The 18,234-nt window shown below is 49.0% G+C and overlaps 1 protein-coding gene and 1 pseudogene across 2 annotated transcripts in view; both read left to right on the top strand.

Moving 5' to 3' along the window:
- LOC119765011 overlaps positions 1 to 10,125 on the top strand; it is a 63,698-nt pseudogene extending 53,573 nt beyond the window's left edge. The window contains exons 3-9 of the transcript XR_005276684.1: positions 57 to 232; positions 300 to 508; positions 1,000 to 1,726; positions 1,788 to 2,182; positions 2,241 to 2,353; positions 2,667 to 3,588; positions 8,621 to 10,125. The product of XR_005276684.1 is annotated as a band 4.1-like protein 5 (transcript). The remainder of the gene's footprint in view (positions 1 to 56; positions 233 to 299; positions 509 to 999; positions 1,727 to 1,787; positions 2,183 to 2,240; positions 2,354 to 2,666; positions 3,589 to 8,620) is intronic.
- A 1,264-nt stretch (positions 10,126 to 11,389) lies between these two features.
- LOC119769527 lies at positions 11,390 to 16,730 on the top strand. Its single transcript, XM_038262359.1, has 6 exons — positions 11,390 to 11,754; positions 11,823 to 12,654; positions 12,744 to 13,011; positions 13,056 to 13,465; positions 13,525 to 15,410; positions 15,476 to 16,730. The coding sequence occupies exons 1-6, from the start codon at positions 11,390 to 11,392 to the stop codon at positions 16,728 to 16,730; spliced, it is 5,016 nt and encodes a 1,671-aa protein (XP_038118287.1).
- The last annotated feature ends 1,504 nt before the right edge of the window (positions 16,731 to 18,234 follow it).

Raw genomic sequence — 18,234 nt, 5'->3', positions numbered from 1 at the left:
CTGTGCAAACAGAGCACCCCCTTTCAAACAACGGCTCTCCTCACCTTTTTTTCTAGTTGGCCCTCCGTACACCCTGCGACTCAAAGTAAAGTTCTACTCCTCGAACCGAACACGCTGCGCGAAGAACTTACCCGGTACCAGTTCTTCCTCCAGCTCAAACAGGATCTCCTCGATGGCCGGCTCGAGTGTCCGGATGCGCAAGCCTCCGAGCTGGCCGCGCTGGCCCTTCAATGTCAGTATTCCTAACACTTCTCCAGTTGTACAACCACACCAACTAAACGATAATTCTATTGATTCAGCTGAGCTGGGCGACTACGACGACACGATCCACACGGCGGCGACCGTGTCCGAGTTTCGGTTCGTGCCCAACCAGACGGAGGAGCTGGAGCTGGCGATCTTGGACGAGTACAGAAAGTGCGCCGGCCTGACGCCGGCCCAGGCCGAGACGAGCTTCCTGAACAAGGTCAAGTGGCTGGACATGTACGGCGTCGACATGCACACCGTGCTGGTGAGTAGTACGCTGGGCAACCTTGCGAAAATTTATGAGCACAGGAGTAAATTTTCTATAATGTTTCACTTCTCGAAGAACCATCAGGTACAGGGTTTGAACAAGGTGTTCAGGACGACATTTTGTCAAAATTCCAATAGTCCTTCCTGATGCTTCTCGAAGGATTTTGAAAGAGAATTATTGTCTGGTTTTAGAACAGTGAACGAACCAAGGTTTAAACTGAAGTTAGATTTATACCTAAAACATATTTTAATTTGGCTTTTTTCTTGTTGAAATTTAAGGTTTGCTTGAAAGTACTTTTTGCTCAGTATTAGGACTGATTGTTAATTTACCCAAAGTGTTTTAATTAATTTTACCCAAAGTGTTTTAATCACCCTAAATTTTAATAACACAAAGTTAGACATATTTTCGATATTTAAAGATGTACAAAATAAATATCATAACATTTTTTTTTAAGATAACTTATTTTGTTATTTTTACGCTAATTTCAGGGCAAGGACGGCTGCGAGTACCATCTGGGCCTGACGCCCACCGGCATCCTGGTGTTCGAAGGCATCCAGAAGATCGGCCTTTTCTTCTGGCCCAAGATCGGCAAGCTGGATTTCAAAAAGAAGAAGCTCACCCTGGTGGTGGTCGAAGACGACGACCACGGCCGCGAGCAGGAGCACACGTTCGTCTTTCGGTTGCACAACGAGAAAGCCTGCAAGCACCTGTGGAAGTGCGCCGTCGAGCATCACGCCTTCTTTCGGCTGCGCGCTCCCGTCAAGGGCCCGTCGGCGCGGCAGAACTTTTTTCGGATGGGCTCCCGCTTCCGATACTCTGGCAAGACAGAGTTCCAGACAACGCAGCAGAACCGAGCCCGGCGGACGGTCCAGTTCGAGCGGAGGCCCTCGCAGCGTTTCGCCCGACGTCAGTCGCACGTGCTGCGAGACCGCCAAAAGCAGGTCAATCCCGACCAGCAGCAGCAACAGCCACCGCAACAGTCTGCGTGTACCGCTGACGATGCTCAGCACTCCACCTCGGGAACGTCAACTCCATCCGCGAACACGGTGATCCACAACCACATCTCTGCGTCGGCCAGCAGTGCGTCCGACATTGGGCTGCATGTGGTGAATGGGAACTGCCGTCGCTCAGCTCGAACAAGTCGATCTCGAGCAGTGAGGACATCGCTTACGGGGGCAAGTTGGGATCGTTCGGGAAGGCCGGCGTCGCGTACAAGTGGGTATAATTTGGTGGGAGTTTGGGACTTGTTGAACATGTTTTTGTTATTTGATTTTAGACCCGATGAACACGTGGGCAAGCTGATTGACCACGACGTACCGTTTCTGCGGGCGCCCGGTGGTAGTCACCATCACGGTGGTTCGTTCGGCAAGGCTTCCATCAGTTCCGGGTTCAGCATCCGGACGAACTCGTCCGATCGGGACAGCCAAATTGACACGCTGATGAAGACGATCGCCAAGGACCCGTCGCCGTCGCTGCACGGCGTAGAGCTGAACGACGCCAGTAGCTTTAAGATCACCATCAACAAGACTTCCGAGCTGGAGACGAACAACGACACGCTGAAGAAGTTGGCCGTTTCGGCCACGCCCGAGAAGCCAAACAATCAGATCAAGCTGTCGAACGCGGCGATAACGCCGCTGCCGCCCGGCCAGATCAAGTGCAATATTTTGAAAGGTTTGTGTGCGAGTTCACGCGGGGAAGGAGGTAGGACTAACTTTGGGTCTGATTTTAGCACGCGTCGAAGAAGAACTGCACCCCAAACTGACCAATCATCAGCTGTACGTACCAAGTCAACCGCTGCACGATGGACCGGATTCGATGAACGCGGCCACGTTTGTGTCGGTGGTAAGTACGCTCAAGTTCTTCACGGTCATACTATCTGTTTGAACGTTGCCTGCACAACCAAATTTTGAACTCATCACCTGTTAATAGAGTGCTCAACAACAGATCATCAACTACTGCTAGAGTGTTGCAACTTGCTGCATCCGCTCGTTTGTTTTCATTCACCGAACTCATGCAAGCTTTATGTATTCTTATTTTTTTATTTCTAATTTCATCAAATTTTATCCTGTGTGTGTGTTGTTTGGTTTGACCCTTTGTTTGCCAATTGTACCATATTAAAAAAAAAAACAATATAATCACCACAACAACAAAAAAGGGCGGTGACAAGCTAACCCTGAATCTAACGGGAACCACGACTCCGACGGTCAGCGGTCACACCACCGTAACCACGATGATCGGTACCGCAAGTCCGGCAGCCATAACTCCGGTCACCACACCGACCGCCCTTCCGTTCAAAAGCTTCCTCCCGTCGTCACCACTGCCACCGCCACCGGTCACGCCACCTCCTCTCTCGTTTCCAACACCAGCACGACCGCTGTCCACAACAGTCTCCCAGATCAAAGCACCTTCCTGCTGAACAACGGATCGTCCCCGCCGGACAGCGTAACCGTGACGCACTTTTCCGAACAAAGGGCGGCATCGTGGAGAAAATCAGCGTTCCTTCCGCCAGCATTCTGGACGCGGCCCTCACCGTTGAAAAACTCGTCAACCTCAACCCCTTCCTAAGCATGTCCTCTGGTCCGTCCTCCCCAACCTCCGTAATCGCGGTGACGACCCCCAGCAAAACCTCCACCAATCCCTTCCACAACATCTCCTCGAGCAGTTCTGGCAACTCGGAACCGTCCGAATCCGTGCCCAGTTCGCCACCCCAGCACCAGCTCGAGTTCAAGAGTAGCAACCCGTTCAAGGACGTGGGCAGCAGGGCGCGCAGCAAATCCCCGGCTGTAATTACCAGCCGGGAACATCCCCAGCGTTAACGGAACTAGCAAAATAACGGCACTACCGCGGTAGTAGAGCTGAAGGACCTGCGGAGAACGCCCAGCTTTGCTGGCAAGCGACGGTCAGTGGAGCTGGCGGTGCCGGTGGAACCGGTGACTGCGACGACGGTGATGGTAAGTGATTCGACGGATGCTGCTGCTCCACCGGTTATGGCGGGGAACACGACGACGCACAGCAATGGAAGTGCGATGGTTGCGATGTTGGACGAAAAGAAGGCGGTTCAGGCGACGATTGCGAAGGTAGGTGAAAGAGTTGGTTTTGAGAGTTTAGACATTTTAGGATCTTACGACCCTCGGAAGATCGTTGCATGTTGGGATGAGGTTGTGATAAAAGGATATCAGCGTCTGCATGGTACATGTTTCATTTGTCATCATTGTTCGATATATCATTATGTTTTGAGCTGCACTACTAATTGTTAATCTAGACTACTAACAAACATAAATAATACAGAGTAAACTAATTTTCTTGAACGCTTATATAAGAATAGGTTTTGAAACAGTTCTAAGAAATTGGATAAATAGTAAAAGATCTGGCAACCCAGCCTCAAGTTATGGCAACTTAAGTTATATTTCTCTATTCTGTTGATGCCAGATCTCACGTAAGGAGCCATTACACTACCGCAAACAAACAAACAAACAACAAGTCCAATAGTGCAAAGCTCTGGCAACCCTGTATCAAGTTATCACCACTTAAGTGCTATGTATGTACATTTTAAGCCGGATATTTCTCGTATTTTTGAAAACAATGTTCGGATCCGTCATCCAACACATCATTAAACCTTTTTTATTCTAAACTTATTTTTATTAGGTCCTTTTAAGTGCTACGCCCAGGTTAGGGCCGAGGATCGATCAATCAATACACATCAAATACATCTCCGTACATTCCATACTTGGAGATCATGTAATTGACGAGGGTTACTTGGTCCAAGTGGGTCTTGCAGGTCTTGAACCTGCCGATGTACTCGGAGAAAATGCTCCATAGCTCAGCCGAACTGTAGAGCACCTCCCCGGCTCCACCGCCTCGAGAGCCACTGCTTCTTGCGGGTCGAGGGCGATTCCTTTGATTTTCCGGCCGGAACTGCGCCCGGCAGCGGAGGGAACTCCGCCGGTGTGAACGACGGAACTGCTGGGCTCTGCTTCTCCGTCTTCCTTGCTGGCGGTTTCGGTTTCGAAGCCTGCTGGCGCCTCCGGATGAAGTCCGCACGCTTGGGGCAGCTGCGGTCCGTGGCTTCTTGGGCTCCAGAGCAGTTGGTACACCGCTTCGGCTGGGCTTCCTGGGTCCTCGTTCGTCTTGTGGGGACCCCCACAGTTGTTGCACCTCCCCTTGAGGTGACAGTTCCTGGTTCTATGACTCAGCTGCAAGCAGTTCCTGCACTGAGCCACGTTCGGCCGCTTGTTCCGGTAGGCCTCCCACCGGATGTGAAATGCTGCCAAGAGCTTGATTTCACTCAGCTGCTTGAGGTTGGTGTATCCCTTGCGGAACGTAACATTGTACGGGATTTCCGCCGATGAGGCGAACTCTCCTTTTCTCTTGATGGCATGCACCTCCACAGCATCCAGGTTGTGCGATTCCTTGAGTTTCTTCTTGACGAATTCAGGTGAAGCCGGTGGAAGTCCTCTGATGACGATGCGGAGTTGCCGCTCGCTTCGTTTCTCGTGGGTATAGAACTCCACTTTGTTCGCAATCAAGTGGGACAGGGCGGTTTCGAAACGCTCCTCGGAGATGCACAGCAATTTGATCCCAAACGGAGTCAGCTTGTAACTTGGCTTGGTTGTGCACGACAGCATTACACTCCTCAGCTTGCCGAAGCTCATATTCTTTACCACCAGAGGTAGTGGTTTCTTGGCCACTGAAACCGGTGGGACGCTTCCTTCCCGGCTGGGTTACCTTTGTTGTTGTTGTTGTTCTCCACCAGCGGACTAAACTTGTTGTTGTTGAGGAGCTGTTCCTCGTTGCCATTTCCGACATCTGCTCCGTCGTCACATGCGCTTTCCGTCGTCACTTGCACTTTCTTCCGCTTCCGCGTTACGACAACGGGAAGAAAATCGTCGTCGGAGGAATCTTCCTCCTCCATCCACAGGCAATTTGCACCTTGAGCTGTCGAAGGGGTTGTGCCATCATTAATCCTTCCAATGATTAAAAAATTTGGATGTCTGGCAACCCTATCTCAAGTTATGACAACTTAGTTTATGTTTAAGAGCTTTGTTGAAGCCAGATAATTTTTTCGTTTTTTTTCAATTGGGTCATAATTTTAAGCGTAAATTTGTGATATTATTGTTCACAACGATAAAGTTTATTTTTCTGAATACAATGACCCTTTGAACGACCACAATGGATTTAAAATTGATTTTTAATTCAATTTTAGCCTTCCTCACTGAGCTAAGGCTATAATCCTGCTCAAAAAATGAACATTTGAAAAATAGCTCGTAGACCTATATTCATGTATACCTATCGACTCAGAATCGAAAACTGAACAAATTTCTGTGTGTGTGTGTGCGTATTCCCCTTGGTGCTCAAAATTCTTGCCAAGTTTTCTCGGCATTGGCTGATCCGATTTGAGTCAAATAAGTTGCATTCGATCCGGTTTGGTGCCCCATACTGCACTATTCAATTGTTTGAAGATCCGATAAGTAGTTCAAAAGTTACGTATAAAAAGTGTCAGAGTTGCGATTCGGATCTCACATAAATGCATGTAAACTATGTCCAGACCCATCACCCGACCCATCGTTGGTAAGATTATCAAAAGACCTTTCCAACGAGTCCAAAACATTGAAGATCTGGCAACCCTGTCTCGAGTTATGATCACTTAAGTGATATTTATGTACTTTTTTGAAGCCGGATCTCACTTAAATGTATGTAAACTATATCCGGATCTATCATTCAACCCATCGTTAGATTGGTAATCGAAAGACCTTTCCAATGAGTCCAATACATTGAAGATCTGGCAACCCTGTCTCGAGTTATGATCACTTAAGTGATATTTATGTACTTTTTTGAAGCCGGATCTCACTTAAATGTATGTAAACTATATCCGGATCTATCATTCAACCCATCGTTAGATTGGTAATCGAAAGACCTTTCCAATGAGTCCAATACATTGAAGATCTGGCAACCCTGTCTCGAGTTATGATCACTTAAGTGATATTTATGTACTTTTTTGAAGCCGGATCTCACTTAAATGTATGTAAACTATATCCGGATCTATCATTCAACCCATCGTTGGATTGGTAATCGAAAGACCTTTCCAATGAGTCCAATACATTGAAGATCTAGCAACCCTGTCTTGAGTTATGACCACTTAAGTGATATTTATGTACTTTTTTAATGCCGGATCTCACTTACATGCATGTAAACTATGTCCGGATCCATCTTCCGACCGATCGTTGGTTAGGTAATCAAAATGCCTTTCTAATGAGTCCAAAACATTGAAGATCTGACAACGCTCAGTCTTAAGTTATGACCGCTTAAGTGACATTTGTTTATTTCTTCATTGAGAAACAAGCCTTACCTGACAAACTTCGTTCTGCCTTTTTTTTCGTTTGTTGACGTTTTTGACTTTTTTTTTTGCTTATTCAGCCTCCTGTGATCAAAACTTGATTTTAACCTTTCCCATACAATCTGCAAATTTTCTGGAATCGGTTCCAGAGTGGCCAAAGTTGTAACTTTTTGACGTAAGAACCTTCCTTGGACTCAGGAACTCATCATACGAACCCAACGCAACAAAGAGCTCCTCGTTCGGACGTTCCGTGTTGAATTGATTCGCGTTCGAACAAAACCGTCAAAATTTTGTATATATATAGAAGATAGATAGAATTTGTGTCCAAACCCATCATATCACCAAATGTGGGTAAAAAGTGAGGAAGGCAACAACCACATTGGTGGATTAAGTTAGTTTTTAAAATTAACTTCACGGCCCTTCTTGACAGAAAAGGTCCTACCTGACAGCTCGTTCCAAGGGGATCACAGTTGATCCATCGAAAAGATGTTGCCTGTAAATTTTTTTTTCTGCGTTAAACTGAAAAAAAGTGATCAAAAATGGTTTTTAATCGTGTTTTTAACCGTTGTACATAAAAATTTACATAGGGCTTTAGTACCCAATTAGGAGAAATATTAGATAAGATTACGCCTAGTACTCTTCTTGGCATTTATCAATGTTTGTAGTACGGTACTGCCTTTCTACGCATAATTGTCCCATGTTCAAAAAGGGCAACTGAGAAAACACGATTGAAATTTTTCGATCGATTTCTGTGTTTTTACGCATAATTGTCCCGTGGGGCCCTATTCGCCCTATATGACCCTAATCACCCCGGTTAACATTATATTACCCTTATTTGTAATCCTCTTGCAGGTAAACAGGTAAACAAGATAAAATGCTTCGTAAAACTCATGATTTCGTAATAGAAAATACTTGGTGGGACAATTATGCGTAGAAGTTCATCGATGGCACAAACATACTTGGTGTTGTTTTCAATGATTTTCTGATCAATGTACTAGATTTTATGTGTTTTTCTGAAGATATACGTAAAACTAAACTTAAAAATAATAAAAAGTCAGGATCGTCCAAAAATGACATGGGACAGTTATGCGTAGAACGGCAGGGTACGCCATTGAAATATAATGTATTGGAACATCACAAGCGTTAAAGCGGCCAGGCCTACTGCGCAAAGTTTACCGTAGTTATGATTAGTTAAAGTGGGTTGAGTTTGAGCACGAAGTGTTCATACAACGTAACACAATTCTGAATCTACAGGGAGGAAGAAGCGTGTGGACCTGGACACACTACCATACGCTCCGTAGTTATAGCGCCACAATTCGCTTTTAATACTTTTATTGCTGGAAAAAAATAATGATAATATCTGTTAATTAACTCCTTAACATTCAAACTAAAAATGTAGACACGATATAGTCCGTTTTAAAAAAAAATTGCTCACTCAGTTTAACTTGGTCAAACCTTTAGCTCTAGAAATCCACTCTGTGACTAATCTCTTTTACCACTCGGAAGTAAGTACACGTTTCGTAAGTATTGCTAACAGCATTGCGCTCACCACAGTTGCTTCCCGTGATCCTTTCTCTATATACCTAGTTCAGCGAATAATTGCTTGCCCTGTCTGCCTTTGCCTGTTTCTAGAGTATCCAACACCTTCTCCCCTAGTATCAAGGAACAAAAATGCTTTGTATTTTATGGCAAAAGTATCCGAAAACCACCACACCACCACGTTTTCTGATGGGACATTTCTTCTTCCAACCCTCAACGTTTTGAACCCCTAAAAGGAAGCCCTCAAGGAGAACATCAAGCCCCACTCGATGCACATCTCGCCCTGGCTCGTCTCGTCCGACGTCGTGACCGGTTCAGCGAAGGAAGCCACCATCATCCGGAAATCGGTTATAACCACGCAGCTGTAGGAACTCGACGCGTTTCTTCTTCTTCTTCTTCTTCATTGAGCTTGTAAAAGCGTTTTAATTTTACACACGAAAAAATGTGTAGCAAGAACCTCTATTGTTTTACGTTTCAAGTACTTAAACCGACTTTATTTGTTGTAGCAGTAACAAACCAGAGCAGCTTTTGGCAGAAATGATGATGATCAGCTGCAGCAGCGTCCAATTAGTATTAAACGATCTCAACACATTCCACCACTGTTTGCCTTCCGCATTCTCAAGATCTTTGACATTGCAATCCTATAACTTAGCTGTGAAATCCATTTCGGCTTCGAAAGTGGTGCTTTTTCTTCGAAGAAACTATCATTCCTGCTTTTTTGTTTGCCTCTATTAGCGTTAATCTGTACTAACTAAACCGAAGTACTTGGTAAGATTTATCAGAATCAGTCAGATTCGCCCCTGCTTAAACTTTGTCGAAGTTGAGTGATGCTGTCCACAACGAATTAGTTTGTACCGTTTTTCTTGCACCATTCAGAGAAGTACTTAACCCCACATACACACACCTACGTAAACCACATCGACAGACCGACACATTAGTTTGTGAAAGTGCACTTAGAGATTCAGGTGCCATCATCATCTGGAAAACGAAAGGAAGTAAAAGAAAACTGAACGAATGAGGAAGTAGTTTAGGTGATAAGTATTTATTGAGAGTGTTTGCTGAAACATAACATCGGTGAACAACTCTGTAAACAGCGTGTTTGTTTAGCAAAATGTGAAATAATTTTAAAAATTATGATCATACAGAAAAAAAAAGATAAACTAGACAACAGGAAACACGCCACGGAAAACGAATTACATTAGACTAGACGTAGTGAAAAATCTATACTTATTCACTATAGCTTGTAGGAGCGGATTTTAGTGCAGTGCAAGGAACCTTAAAAGCCTTAACAAAGTGAGAACGTGAATCAAAATTTTAGCGTGTAAACGTGTATCTATTTACAGTCAGAGTATTTTTAAAATTGAAAATTTCTAAAATTTGATACATATATACAATGCAAGCCACACAGATGAACGCTTGTGTTGTGTACTTTTCAATATATATTATATATGAAATGCCTTATGTTTATAATATGTACTTCGAAACTGATCAGGAACTATCGTTGCATTGATACTATTGATGGAAAACACAACGGGAAACTGTTTGGGATTGCATTCAAAAGAATTGAATAAAAACAAGATTGCAGTTCTGGCTCCCAACTAGTTGGCAACTTCCGTATGCGAATGATAGAGAGGAAGGATAAATCAATAACAGAAGTTTATATACATCTATTTAGAAAACTTTTTGCAACAAGTGATGAAATAATATCAATTAAAACCATGTTTAATAGCAGTGTACTTGATTTGCCTGTAGTTATAAATGATCCGAAACTGTCCTTGGTACTTTGTTTGAAATCATATCACAATTCTGGAGCAAACATTTGAAAGGGGCGGTACGACATTGCTCTTACAGCCTTTCGTCCCATTTAAACGCATGGAATGGAAGGCCGTAGAGTAATTGATCGCGCGAGAGATCAATTTCCCAATTCTACTAGCCTAAATGTGATCCACAAATAAATGTTATTCCGTCCCTGTCTGTCCCTGAAGTGAGCAGAGTGAGCAGAGGTGATCCTCGCTCTTTTAGATCTCTCCCCGGCTCGCTTCTCATGTACTGTCCCATTTAGAGTATAGTCTTAAATAAACCGTTGACTACACCCGACCGTTGCACGTTAGAATAAATTGTGTAATTTCTGTTCGCGTAATAAAGTGTTTTTAATTGTGCAAAAACGGTGTTTTTCTGGGTCCGAAATCCCCGAACCGACCACACGCGCGAACATTTGGTCCTTCGAACCGGATCCGAAGGATCCGGTCTGGCCAGGTTCGGGACACTTCGCGGAAGAACAGTTCAGTGCGCGAAGTGTTGGCCTGCTCGCGAAGAGCAGCGCAAAGTGTGAGGTGCAGAAGCGCGCCTGGACAGTTTTGGTGCGTGCTGAAAACGGACAAAAAGTGCACGGAAAATCCGTGAAAAAAGTGCCAAAAAGTGCGGAAAAAATCCCAAAAAGCGGAGCTGAACAGTGGCACAATTGTGCATAGAAAAGTGAATTGTTCGTGTTGAACAAAGGCGGCGGCGACTAGTGCAGTGCGGTGAAGAAGATTTCGCCATCGCGGAACTCACGGCGACTCACGGTGTGCGCGCGCTTTGGCAAGCGTCGCGACGTCACCATCTCAACCGGTTGGCTGACGTCATCGTTGGAGTCGGTGATTGATTGGCGCTGGGAGCTTTCGGGACGGATTTGGCGGATCAAGACGGAGATACAGGAGAGTATTTGCACGTAGTACGGTGGCTTGGTTAATTTGGCTCTTTTGCGGATCGAAATAAAGTGGCTTTTGAAAATAAAATTGCACGAGAGTTTTTATTAGTCTGGTCAGGTTGCATGAGTGTTGTGTCGTTCTGTCTGGTCCTCTGGAGTTCCCTGGTCGATTCCCCTGCGCTGCTGTCAATACTGGGTCGTACAGTTCGCAATCTGTCTTGCGCGGTCGCGTCGTGGAACGTCGAGTCGATCTGTCTGTTTCCGGTGAATCTAAAAGTGGAAGTGAATGTTATTCAGTTGGCGATCAGTGGTCACGATGGGCGATTTGCAGACTTTGCGGAAGAAGCAGGAGATCCTGCTGAACAAGCTGGAGGTGCTGAACCAGTTCGTCGAGCACTACAAGGCGGAAGAACACGAGTGCCAGCTGGAAGTTCGACTCGGAATGCTGAACGACGTTTACCTGGAGTTTACGAACCTACGGACGAAGCTGGAGTTGCTGCTGGAAGAAAAGGATGCGGCCAAGTACGCAGATGCGGAGCCGAAGGTCAAGCAGGAGGTCGTGTCACATCGTGAAGAGGCCAATCTACAGGTGGTACAGGAGTTCGACAACAAATTCTGCAAGGTCAAGGCGATGCTGATTGCGAAGCGGCCGGTCAAGGTCGTCGCACAGACAGCTCAAGTGTTGGTGATGCGGATACCTCGTTTCCGTTGCGCGTCAAGCTGCCTGACATTCATCTGCCGAACTTCAGCGGAAATCTGCGCGAGTGGGTGACCTTCCGTGACACCTTCAAGAGTCTCATCCACCGGAACTCGAAGCTGACATCGATGGACAAGTTCACCTATCTCCAATCGTCACTTTCTGGTCCTGCATTGCTGGAGATCAGTGGCATCGACCTGTCGGAAGAAAACTACTCCGTCGCGTGGAACGCGCTGGAGGAGGAGTACGGAAACAAGAAGCTGATCGTGAAAGCCCACCTCGATGTCATTCTGGATCTGGAACCGCTGACCAAGGAGTCGTACGACGGTCTCAGCCACCTGCTCGGTGAGTTTGAGAAAATCTGCAGATGCTGGACAAGATGGGCGAAAAGACTGCCGACTGGTACGGTTATGGCGCACGTCCTGTGCTCAAAGCTGGACTCGGCCACGCTTAGGAATTGGGAGACCCACCACAACAGCAAGGATGTCCCAACCTACAAGGCTCTACTGGAGTTCTTGCGCGCCCACTGTTCGGTTCTTCAGTCGATCCAACGAGCGAAAGCGAAACCGTCGGAACAGCGCCCTCCGAAGGCAGCGGTCTGTCATACTGCTGTGCGGAGCAGCAACCAGTGTCACTTTTGCAGCGGCCCGTGGCACACCCCGTTCCGGTGCTTCAAGTTTCAGAAGATGACGATCTCGGAGCGCAACGACGCTGTTTCGAGAAACAAGCTGTGCAGAAACTGCCTGAAGCCTGGACATAACCCGCGGATGTGCGAAGGAGGAACTTGCCACCACTGTCACCAGAAACATCACTCGATGCTGCACAACGATCAGATGAGATCCTCCGTTCCACAACAGCAGTCGAGACCAACCGCGACGACCTCAGTACAGCGACAAAACCCAGACCACAGAACACGAATCAGACAACACACACTCCAGCCAACAATGCACCTGCTAATCCGACTAACCTACAGACTACAGACTCTCAAGCCACACAGCCACAAACCACTAGCCAAAACTACGTTGCACTACCCGTCACGCCCACACACAACATCATCCTGTCAACCGCGCTCATCCGTATCAAAGACCGCTTTGGAAACACGCTGCTAGCGCGTGCGCTTCTTGACTCGTGCTCACAGCACTGTTTGATGACCAGAGAGTTCTCGCGACGACTCAAATTCATGCGACAATCGTCGTATTTGCCGATCAAGGGATCGGAACGTCGCGTTGCGTGTCGACGCAGCTCGTGCGTGCAGATGTCGGTCCGCGTTCTGATCGGATTTCAGCGTACGAGTCGGAGATGCAGTTCCACGTCCTGCCCAAGCTCAACATCTCGTTGCCGACGTCGTACATCGACCCGGCTACAATTCAGCTGCCCGACTGGATGTTCCTGGCTGATCCGGAGTTCCACAAAACCGGTCCAGTGGACGTCATTATCGGTGCCGAGTTCTACATGGACTTGCTGACGGACGAACGGGTGAAACCAGCTGCAGACGGTCCCACGCTGCACAACACGGTGTTCGGTTGGATCATTTCCGGCCGGCTTCCCGGCAGCGTTCCAGAATCGACGTCTCTCGTATCCGTCGCGGCAATCGACGAGCTGCTGACCAGATTTTGGGAACTGGAAACGTGCCGCACCAAGAGCACGCACTCGATCGAAGAATCCTTGTGCGAGCAGCTGTTCGAGGAGACGACGGTTCGTGATGAGACTGGCAGATTTGTTGTGACGCTGCCCAAAAGAAGTACGCTGTCCAGCGTCTCGGTGAGTCCAGATCAACAGCCATCAAACGCTTCCTGGGACTGGAGAAGCGGCTGTCAGCGAATCCAGACCTGAAACAACAGTACAGTGATTTTATTCACGAGTACGAGGCCATGGGACACATGAAACGGGTTGCCGGCGACACGGCCGGGGGAGAGTTAGCGTATTACCTGCCACACCACTGCGTCTTGAGGCCGGACAGCACCACTACGAAGCTCCGCGTGGTGTTTGATGCTTCGTGTCGCACGTCTACCGGAGTTGCTCTGAACGATGCGCTCATGGTGGGACCAGTTGTGCAGGACGATTTACTGGACATTGCGCTACGCTTTCGACTTCACGCTGTTGCCATCGTCGCTGACATCGCCAAGATGTACCGTATGATTCGCGTCCAGCCTGACGACCAGAGACTGCAGAGAATCGTTTGGAGAGACAATGCTGACGAACCCATCCGAATCTACGAGCTGACAACTGTCACGTACGGAACGGCGTCTGCGCCGTATTTAGCGACCAAGTGCTTGCAAAAACTCGGTGAGATCGGAGAAAAGACGCATCCATCCGCTGCCAAGGTCCTCAAACGTGACTTCTACGTTGACGACATGCTGGCAGGTGCGCACACGGTCGCAGAAGGAAAAGAGCTAGTCGCCGAAATGGTCGATCTGATGGAATCTGGCGGATTCTCGTTGCGAAAGTGGCATTCTAACTCCCGAGACATCCTGCTCGACGTCCCGGAACATCTTCGCGACGAACGGACCCTGCTAGAACTGGACACGTCTGACGCAACCGTCAAGACGCTCGGGCTCGTCTGGGAGCCAAGTACGGACTGTTTCCGTTTCAGATCGCCAAAGTGGAACGACGTTGCAGTGATCACGAAGCGTGTCGTGGCCTCAGACATGGCCATGATCTTCGACCCGTACGGGCTGATCGGTCCTGTCGTCGTCCAAGCAAAAATCTTCGTGCAGAAGCTGTGGTGCATGGAACTGGACTGGGACGCCGCTCTGCCAGAAGATCTGCAGGAGTACTGGCGTGAATACCGCAGAAATCTAGCCGGTCTAGACAGCCTGTCGATACCCCGCTGGATTGGCACAGGTGCAGATGACCAGAATGTGCAGCTTCACGGGTTCTGCGACGCTTCAGTCAACGCTTATGGTGCGTGCATCTACATCCGAACCGTTTCGGCCAACGGCGACGTCACCGTACGCTTGCTGGCCTCCAAATCCCGTATCGCACCGCTCGAGAACCTGAAGAAGAAGAAGCGTAAGCAGTCGATTCCCCGCCTGGAGCTGGCGTCCGCTCTGCTGCTGGCGCATCTGTACGAGAAGGTGGCCAACGCCATCAACTTCCGAGGCAAAGCGTTCTTCTGGACGGATTCCATGATCGTACGCTGCTGGCTTGCGTCACTACCGTCCAGATGGAACCAGTTCGTGGCCAACCGTGTGTCCGAGATTCAACACCTGACGGAGAGCGGATCTTGGGACCATGTGCCCGGAATAGAGAACCCAGCTGACATCATTTCTCGCGGCATGACACCGATGCAGCTGCAGTACTCAAAGCTCTGGTTCAACGGTCCTGATTGGCTGAGTCTCGACCACCAGCACTGGCCGCACGCTCAAGTGCCGAACGCAGCAGACTTCGACCACGAAGAACTGGAGGAACACAACGCTGTCGCTGCAGTTGCACAAGACGCCGAGCCCTGCAGACTGTTCACAGCGAATTCGTCGTACACCGTGACAATACGGACGACCGCTGTAATCTGCCGCTTCTGTTTCAACAGCCGTGCGGCGAACAAGCATTGTCGCAGAGTTGGTCCGTTGACGGCTGAAGAGCTCGAGGTCGCTTTGAAGAAGCTGGTGCGCCTCGCTCAACGAGAATGCTTCCCGGAAGAGTACGATGCTTTGTCCAGAGATCGCGCGATTCCAAACAACTCCGCATCGCTGCGCTGAACCCAAGAATCATCGATGGAATCCTGTGCGTCGGCGGCCGGTTGCAGCACGCCGCAGTCTCGGACAATCGGAAGCATCCGTACATTCTCGACCATCGTCATCCGTTCACGAAGCTTATCGTCACACACTATCACGAGACCATGTTTCACGCTGGACAACAACTGTTGATCTCTGCTGTGCGTGAGCGGTTCTGGCCGATCAACATCCGCAACCTCGTTCGCGAGGTGATCCACAAGTGTGTCGATTGCTTCCGTGTCAAGCCGAAGGTTCTGGACCAGCTTATGGCGGATCTGCCGCCCGAACGAGTCACTCCGTGCACACCATTCGCACGAGTCGGAGTTGACTACTGCGGACCTTTTCAGGTCGCGTACCCGCAGCGCCGAGCTCGCCCAGTGAAGTGCTTCGTTGCCATCTTCGTCTGCCTGGTCACCAAGGCCGTTCACCTAGAACTAGCCGCAGACCTGACGACGCAGGCATTTCTGGCGGCCCTCAAACGGTTCACTGCCCGGCGTGGCAAACCGAAGCTGGTCATGTGCGACAACGCCAAGAACTTCGTCGGCGCAAGACGTGAGCTGAGCGAACTCGCCAAGCTGTTCCTAAGTCAGCAGTTCCAAGAGGAGATCATCCGCGAAACAGCGAACGACAGCATCGAATTTAAGTTCATTCCCGCTCGCTCGCCGAACTTCGGCGGCCTCTGGGAGTCCGCGGTGAAGAGCTTCAAGTTGCTGTTCAAACGTACGATCGGGCTGCACACCCTGCTGTACGACGAGTTCCAGACTGTGCTGGTTCAGATCGAAGCGATCCTCAACTCGCGACCGCTCACGCCGCTCAGCAACGACCCCGCAGACTTCGAAGCGCTCACCCCAGGACACTTCCTGATCCAGCGTCCACTCACTGCGATTCCAGAACCAAACCTCGACCACATTCCCGAGAACAGACTGTCGGCCTGGCAAACCGTCCAGCGGTACACGCAGCAGCTCTGGAAGAAGTGGTCCAACCTCTACCTGTCGGACCTGCACAACCGCACGAAGTGGACAAAGCAAAAGGACAACGTTGCTGTCGGAACCATGGTCCTGCTGAAGGACGAGAACCTCCCGCCGTTGAAGTGGCAGCTCGGACGCGTTTCCGATATCCACCCGGGAGCTGGCAATATCCGTGTCGTCACGGTGCGCACAAAGGACGGTAGCTATCTGCGTGCGATCTCTAAGATCTGCATTCTGCCGATCCGTGACAACCTTTCTACCGCGCAAGGGGAGAACTAGGACTCCTCCAACGGCGGAGGTCGAAAGGCCTCCGCACACCAGTTAAGTTATGTGTTGTTTTGAATTTCAAAAAGTTCACCGAATCTTTTTCCTCCAGAGTCGCCACCCTGTCTGCGCCCAGACCTGCGGGTCGTTCTGCACTCGGAGGCCGTTCAAAAGATCGGAACTTTCGAAATGCTCTGAGGTAACCTGTTTTGTTTCGGTGGTGGTTTGCATGAAGATGTTTGCTTGCGATCTAGCTGGCAAAGGCCCAGCATAATTACGGTTACGGAAAACAGCGGAGCTCAGCGCCATTTCAGTCGCAAAGACTGCTCCCAATTCTGAACCCAGCTAAATCCATTCCACGTTTGGAACTCTTCGAGGTACACACACGCACACGATGACAGCAGCGGAGGAGACGTCCTCCCGGTCCCATCTGCGACGACCAGCAGCGAGCTTGGCCAGCTCGTTTCCAATCGCAGCCCGATGGAGCCAACCCCCGTCATCGCAGCATCTGTACACCCGGAGAACCATCGTGTCGGTAACCGCTGAGGGTCAACAGCGACGCCAGGAGGCGTCGGGGAGGCCACGGAGGTCTCCCCAGTTCAGGCAAGTCGTTTTAGAATATAATTTTTCCGATTAAAAAGCACCCTCTCATCTGATTAGGAGTCTCGCATCGCATCGACGCCGACGTCGGCGTCACCGATAGCATCAGGCACCAGAGCAGCAGATCACGCACGGCGCCACTCACGCACGGTGGCTTTGCGTTCAGCAGATCAGCAAGCAAGCAGACAGACGAACCGACAACCGACGTCGGCGGCACGCCGACGAACAACAACCGCAGCGCATCGAAGTATCCACCCCCGCAACAAACAGAAGATCAACCGATCGAGCATAGCAGCGTTTCAAATCAACACCCGCAGTTGGTAGCAGCACATCCCAGTTCCAGCTCAAGTTCAAGGTCGACCTGCTGTCGATCGACGCCATCATGAAACAGCACCTGAAAGAACCAAAAATCAACGATTTGCAGAGCATCACGACACCAATCAACCCCAGAAGTGTCTCCAGCAGCAGCGCGGCATCCAGGTTGATCGTCCGATGTCCAGTCCGGTCCAGAGAACAGCAGATTTCGACGAAAAATCGGTGCATTTTCGACTGCAGCGAAATGCACGATGTTTACAGCCCAGCAGAAGAACAATATCTATTGTCCGTGTTCGATCGACGGCCGCAGCCGCGATCGTAGTACATAAGGAAAACAATGACCAATCTTGACCTAGGGTAACAGCAGAACAGTAGAAGTAGTATATAAGAGACGAAGATAAGAATCAAAACAGACGAGAAGAATGTTTGAATCCGAGTGATTCCAAGGCGGCCGGTATGATCGCGCGAGAGATCAATTTCCCAATTCTACTAGCCTAAATGTGATCCACAAATAAATGTTATTCCGTCCCTGTCTGTCCCTGAAGTGAGCAGAGTGAGCAGAGGTGATCCTAGATCTCTCCCCGGCTCGCTTCTCATGTACTGT

Source organism: Culex quinquefasciatus, chromosome 1 (assembly GCF_015732765.1).
Source record: "Culex quinquefasciatus strain JHB chromosome 1, VPISU_Cqui_1.0_pri_paternal, whole genome shotgun sequence".
NCBI lineage: Eukaryota > Metazoa > Arthropoda > Insecta > Diptera > Culicidae > Culex > Culex quinquefasciatus.
This window is presented reverse-complemented; position numbering and strand designations above follow the sequence as displayed.

Excerpts from the sequence above, each read along its gene's own strand:
- LOC119769527 (XM_038262359.1), top strand. The coding sequence starts at position 11,390 with ATGGGCGATTTGCAGACTTTGCGGAAGAAGCAGGAGATCCTGCTGAAC. Across the intron at positions 11,755-11,822 it reads GTCGCACAGACAGCTCAAGT|CGGAAATCTGCGCGAGTGGG; the intron begins GTTGGTGATGCG and ends GCCGAACTTCAG. Across the intron at positions 12,655-12,743 it reads GACCAACCGCGACGACCTCA|ACTACAGACTCTCAAGCCAC; the intron begins GTACAGCGACAA and ends ACTAACCTACAG.